This window comes from Zophobas morio, unplaced genomic scaffold, assembly GCF_036711695.1.
Source record: "Zophobas morio isolate AGI-343-1 ecotype UQ-CSIRO unplaced genomic scaffold, CSIRO_AGI_Zmor_V1 ptg000006l, whole genome shotgun sequence".
NCBI lineage: Eukaryota > Metazoa > Arthropoda > Insecta > Coleoptera > Tenebrionidae > Zophobas > Zophobas morio.
The window spans coordinates 5,259,056-5,265,462 of record NW_026972111.1 but is presented as its reverse complement, the minus strand read 5'-3'; the positions used below and the strand labels follow the sequence as shown (position 1 = coordinate 5,265,462).

At 37.5% G+C, this 6,407-nt stretch overlaps 1 protein-coding gene across 1 annotated transcript; it reads right to left on the bottom strand.

Annotated features, from left to right (window-relative positions):
- Window positions 1-1,179: 1,179 nt before the first annotated feature.
- On the bottom strand, window positions 1,180-6,316 carry LOC135123237 (uncharacterized). Its single transcript, XM_064047730.1, has 12 exons — window positions 6,053-6,316; window positions 5,851-6,003; window positions 5,561-5,807; window positions 5,127-5,511; window positions 4,947-5,081; window positions 4,850-4,896; window positions 4,695-4,802; window positions 4,337-4,639; window positions 4,052-4,289; window positions 3,584-4,004; window positions 3,415-3,535; window positions 1,180-1,646 (listed from the first exon to the last, which is right to left on the bottom strand). The coding sequence occupies exons 1-12, from the start codon at window positions 6,296-6,298 to the stop codon at window positions 1,180-1,182; spliced, it is 2,871 nt and encodes a 956-aa protein (XP_063903800.1). The 5' UTR covers window positions 6,299-6,316.
- Between the last annotated feature and the right edge of the window lie 91 nt (window positions 6,317-6,407).

Sequence of the window (6,407 nt, the reverse complement as noted above, 5' to 3'; positions counted from 1 at the left end):
CTTTAGAATCTTCATAATTTTTAGCATATTCGGAAACTGTTAATTTTTTTTGTAATTTTCAGTCTTTGAAATCTTAGAATCGTAAGAATCTTTACAATCTTCGAAAATTGTCAATATAGTTTTAATCTTCAGAATCTTTTTGAAGACTTCGAAATATCCAGAATCTTCAGAAACATTAGAATCTTCCGAATCTTTAGAATCTCTAAAGTCTCCGAATATCTGGAACTCTTGGCATATCTGGAATCTCTAGAGTCTCGGAATATCCAGAATTTTTGAAATTTTTGAAATTTCTGGAATAATGGAATTTTTATAAATTTTAGATTCTTCAGAATCTCCAAAATTGGTAAAATCTTTGAAGTCTTCAGAATTTTCAGAATCTACTGCATCTTGCGAAACAAAAGAAAATTCAGAATCTTTCGACTCTTTAAGATTTCTAGAACCTCTGGAATCTTTGAAATTTTTGATATCTTTGGAATCTTTCTACAACATATTCTTCAAATTCTTCGGAACCTCAAAATGCTTACATTTTTTGGAATTTTCAGTTTTCGAATTATTCAGAATCTTCGAAAGATTAGAATCTTTAAAATATTTAGAGTCTTTAGGATCGCTAGGATAATTAAAATCTTTAGGATTTTTGGGATCTTCAGAGTCTTCAGAATTGTTAGAATGCTTGGAATTTTCAGAATTTCCAAAACCTATGGAATTTTCGGAATATCCTGAATTTCTGGAACCTTTAGAATCTTTATAATTTTTGGTATATTAGGAATCTTCACAGTGTTCAGATTTTTTGTAATTTTCAGCTTTTGAAAGTCTTAAAATCTTCAGAATCTTCAGAAATTTTAGAATATTCAGAATCTTTAGAATCTCTAGAATCACGGAATACCGGAAATCTTTGAAGTTCTTGGAATCTCTAGTGTCTTGGAATATCAGGAATTTTTTAAATTTATGGAATAGCTAGAACCTTTCAAATTTTTATAATCTTCAGGATCTTTCTAATCTTCAAAGTCTTCAGACATTTTGGAATGTCCAGCTTTCGAAATACGAATACTTTCTAATCTTCGAAATCTTTAGAATCTTCAGAATTGTTAGAATTTTTGGAATATTCAGAATTTTCAGAATCTTTGGAATCTTCAGATTCTACAGAAATTTCAGAATCTCCAAAGTCTCTTTTTCCAATTTCTACAATCTCCAGAGTCTCCAAATATCTGGAACTTTAGGAATTTCTGGAATCTCTGGAGTCTGGAAAATCTGGAATTTTGAAATTTCTGGAACTTTTGGAACGTTAAAATTTTTATAATCGTTTGATTTTTCCGAAGCTTCAAAATTGTTAGGACTTTGGGAATCTTCAGAAGCCTCAGAATATTCGGAATCTTCACAATCTTTGGAATTTTCAGAATCTTCGAAATTTTCAGAGTATTCGCAACCTTTAGAGCCTACAGAAGCTTTCGACTTTTTAAAATTTCTAGAATTTTGGGAACCTTTGGAATCTTTCACATTTTTGGAATCTTTATACATATTCTTCAGAATCTTCAAAACCTCAATGGAAATGTTGAGATTTTCAGAGGCGTTAGAATCTCCAAAGTCTTTAGAATCTTTCAAATCTTTAGAATCTCTAGAGTCTCGGAAATCCGGAATTTTTGAAATTTCTGGAACATTTTGAACAACACGAAACTCAAAAACATGTCTTATATGATGATGACAAAAAAATCATCACAATTGAGATAGGGCGGGTGGGCGGGGCTTACATTTTGCTTTTTTTGTTCATATACGCAGTCGTCTTTTAAGAACAAGAAACATAAAACATGGTTAAAATGGTACATTTTTGCAAGAAAATATGGATTTTGCAATTATGGGGTGGAGCTTAATTGCAAAATCGATATTTGCTTATACAAATTTTCCATTTTAAACATGTTTTAAGTTTCATATTGCAAAAAAAAGTCTACACATATTAAAACAAGAAGGCAAAATGTAAGCCCGCCCACCCACCCTATCACAATTGTGGTGATTTTTTTTATTCTTAGAAACTTAAAACACGTTTAAAATGGTAAATTTTTGTAAGGAAATACGAAATTTGCAATTAGGCTCCGCGACTCCTAGCTAAATTAAAAAAAAAGATCACAATTGAAATAGGGCGGGTGGGCGGGGCTGATATTTTGTCTTTTTTCTTAATACACGTGGTCGTCTTTTCTGAACAAGAAACTTAAAACATGTTTAAAGTGGTAAATTCTTCTAGACAAATATGGGTGTTGGGATTAAGCCCCCCCCCCCTCGATCTGACAACGAATGAAAAATTCATCACAATTGAGAATTGAGATCGGGGAGGGTATAGGTGGGGCCAAATCTTTGGCTTTATTTTTTTCCTAATATACACAGTATTGTTTGAACAACACGATATTCAAAAACATGTTTTTAGTTCCTCGTAACGAAATAAGGATTTTGCAGTTAAGCTCCACCTTCTTGACTCACGACGAATAAGAAAGTCATCACAATTGAGTCAGGGCGGGTGGGCGGGACTACATTTTGTCTCTGTTTAACATGAATTGTGTAGACTTGATTGTCAAAATGAAATTTAGAGCACGCTACGGGCACTTATGTTAAAGTTGACAACTGTGAACTGACATGTTAATATTGCTGCCAACAATTCAGACTTGCCAACACAAAAATTTGCAATCATTGATAGTCACCTAGTATTAAACTAGAAACACTATCTAGAATATCACACATGAAAACTATGACAGATCTACCTAAAACATTTGTCCTTGCTGCTAAAAAAAAAATAAAATGTTATAACTAGACTTGAATGAACACACAAATAGAAAGAAAAAACAACTAGTTTCTGGAATGTAGAAAATTTAAGAAAAATACGAGAAAAACTTTAAGGAGTTGGAGAATAAACAAGACAATTAAGACGATTATCCGAAAATAAGAAATAAATACAGAACAAAATGCGAAGACAAAATAAGAGGAATCAGAAATGAACAGGAAAAATTGACCTACATTAATAAAGCAAAATAGAAAATGACAGCAGTTACAGAAGAGAACAAGAAAGAAGTGAAGATGTTACGCGGCATAGGAAAGAGTACAGAAGATGACGGCAAATAAAAATATAGAAAGAAAAGTTTCAGAAAATTATTTTGAACGAATTCTATATTTTTTATAGATTAGTACCTACACCGTATTCATGTCGAAATCTAACTAATGACTAGTACAATTTGCAGAGGGTAGAAAAATCACACAATTTCTGTCATGTTCGTTAAACATTAGTCTGTTGTCAAAAGTAAACAAAAGATTTTTTAACTTTTCCCCACAAGACACACATAAGTCACATAAGTGTCGAGGTGGATTTAAAATGCAATAATACAACTTCCTCTGTTATCAGACGCTTTATTGTAACAAAGCACAAATTTTAATCACTGACTTCGATCCTCAGCACCCTCAGTTTCCCCTGATCAGCGAGAAGACAAGCAGCCGTATTGTTCCCCGTACAGTACTTCGACGAAGAGAAGACCGTCACCAAGTGACCTTTCTGTTGTAGCTGCACAATCTACTTTGAGTACCAAAAAGTACCGCATTGGTGACTTACGTAAAACCCAGCTTCTACAACCTCATGTGCGCGCACCAAATGAGTGAAACCATGCGCAGACAAAAACTTCTCCAAAGCTTCAACACTAAAAATGTGAGCGGTACCTCTCCGACTATTCACGGCAAAACCTTCATTAGCTAGAAGCTCCATCGCGACTTTATCTGTCAGGTTTTTAGTGCGAATTGGGTCGTTCCACATTAGTTCCCAAGCAAGAGCACTTTGATCCTGAGGTTCCGTTAACACCGCAGGTATGTCGTTTATTGCGGTAACCGCAGGACACAACCACGGTGGAGGAATCCCGCCGTGACAGCAGAAAACAGTACCGTCGATGACAGCCGCCAGAGGCAACACATCGAACACATCATGGATAATATTAAAGACGAAAGAGCCGAGTTTTTCTCCAAACTTCAACTTACACTCCCTAAAAAGTCCAATAGAACAGTGATGGTTCAGTTTTAGCGAACAAACTTCTCGAAAGTCCACTGTGTCGAGATGCGTCGAATCTCGTGGTTCCCTCGCAAGAGGAATACCTTTCGCGGACTTTGTAGTTTGTAGGCGAAGAGGTAGCAAGCGACTTCGAAACTGTACAATCCACGATCGACGTAGTCTCCCAAAAATAGGAGGTTACAAGGGCACAGGCTGGGTCCTACGTGCCAAAAGATCTTCTCGAAGTATAAAAGATCGCCAAAGTTGCCATGTAGATCACCTAAAGTTTGAAACTGAATGAAAGTTGTATGGAATTTTTAAACACACCCAAAATGTAGACCGGTGCTGGTATGTCTAACAATCTAGCTTCTTTCTTCAAGATTTCTTTCACGTCGGTACACACAGCGCTCAAGTTCTGATACACTGTAGCTGGGTCCAGCTTTCCCCAATTAAACGCAAAAGATTCGATCTTTTTGTACGGCTGGGCCATTTTCTGATTCACGTTTACCAGATAGCGCAAAGCTTTTAGAAGTTCGTTCGAGTGAGACTTCTGGTCAAACTTGTTGGTTGATTCTTTGCGGGTGACGTCGTTGGTGGGGATAGTGCGCAAGCACATCATAGATGCAGCATCTAGCGAGAAAATAAATACTAAAAGGACCACTGTACGGTAAAGTAAATAAGGTACTCTCAATGTTCCAATACTGGTTGATGTTGATCTCTGTGCCACTCTTCTGGATCTTGACACTGTGTATCGCCAGTTCGTAGCTGTGGACCTTTTTTGACTTCGAGGGTTCTACAAAAGAGAAAATTATCTTCTACTTTCTGACCAGTTACACTTACCAGAAGATTTGTTAGGAAATGGACTTTTTCCACGAGTCTCCCTCTGACTAATCTTAACATTAATCTAACAAACACACAACGCCGTATACGCACTAACTTTATATCCTTGACGACTTTATGAAAACTCATGGGCGCTCTAAAAATCATTGATGTCCCCCTCAGCTTCAGTTCCCCAACGACACGAAGAAATTCCAACATTGTGAGGGCATGGTTTTCGGAAAGTTGCATAGACCTGGAATCTTAAGTGCTACTCTACCGCCACTGGTGCCACACTTACAGATAGCATTCCTTCACCTCCTTTTCAATGTTAACGGGGTCTAAAGCCTGTTTCCGTGACTTCATTAGCATAGTAACAAAGTTCTTCATTTCGTCGCGTTTTAACACGCTATTTTCTTGGACGTCTAAATATTTGAAGATATAGCGACAACGCACCTCCGCATGGGTACCCCCATGGTTGGTTCCCGGTTCAGTAGCCGCCAAAAAGTAAAGCAACTCTCTGAAACAGATTCCTCCACGTCCATACATATCCGCGGACCGGAACAAATGACGAGTATCTTCTTTGGGCCAGCCTAATTCGATCATAAACTTGCTGAAAGTTTGCAGAGTCAGATACATCGCCGGAAAAGTCATCAAGAGGAATTCTCCGTAGAGAGTTTCTTGAGCTATAAAAAAACGAAACTGTTGATGATTTTAAAAAATCAAGAAGGGTACCGTTGCGGTCCATGCCCGCTGCCTCCACTATCTGATCAAAGAGTGTGGTTTTTCCAGTGACTAAGACAGCATCGCTAATTTCCATAAAATTATTTACCACGGCATACTCGCTGGGAATGTTAACGACGGATGACTGCTTATTCATATGCCAAGACAGGAACTCAACAAGTTCGGGACTCTTCAATACATTGCTAGTGTGGAATTTCGACACCTCTTGAATACTACTCCAGCGAATCTTGCCCTTGTACTAAAAACCCGTCAAAAACAATACCAGCTGCCCCTCGACTTACCCTCCCAAACAAGCTTTTCGATTTCTTCTTTACGTCGATTTTGACTGGGACGCTGAAAATGGAGTGACTGATATAACCACCCTTGGGAGACGTAGGCAGCCACACTTTGTTGAACTGCATCAACTTATCTATCGGGAAAGTCATTCCGAAGATCTGCAAAGTGATAATCGTACTTCTGGTTTTGATATTTGTGGGTTTTTACGTCTTGGATGAGGTCCTTCGTCATATAGGTCACCCACGAATTAGGTGCTGGTACTTTCACGGAGGGTATCCAGTACTCGTTCGTGTTGGGTTCTATGATCAACATCATGGTCGCGTCCGCCGAACAGTAGAAAGCTATCGAAACAACATCGCACAACTCGAAAATGGATTTAAATGTAGACGTTTTTAAGTAACTCATCGAGAACGCTTTTTCGCTAAATTTAGAGTCGCCAGATGCTGAACTCATTTGGACGTCATCGTGACAAAAAAATTGGCGAGAAAGGGAGAGATTTGACGGAAGCTTTCTAGTTATTATCCATTCACGATTTTTTCGACTAAAGTAGGCACTGATATGG

Bases quoted from the DNA above. Each gene is read 5' to 3' on its own strand.
- LOC135123237 (XM_064047730.1), bottom strand. From the start codon at position 6,298: ATGAGTTCAGCATCTGGCGACTCTAAATTTAGCGAAAAAGCGTTCTCG. The intron at 5,512-5,560 runs GTACCCTTCTTG...GTTTTTTTATAG, and splicing joins AGCGGGCATGGACCGCAACG to CTCAAGAAACTCTCTACGGA. The intron at 4,897-4,946 runs GTTAGTGCGTAT...TGTTAAGATTAG, and splicing joins AAAGTCGTCAAGGATATAAA to TCAGAGGGAGACTCGTGGAA.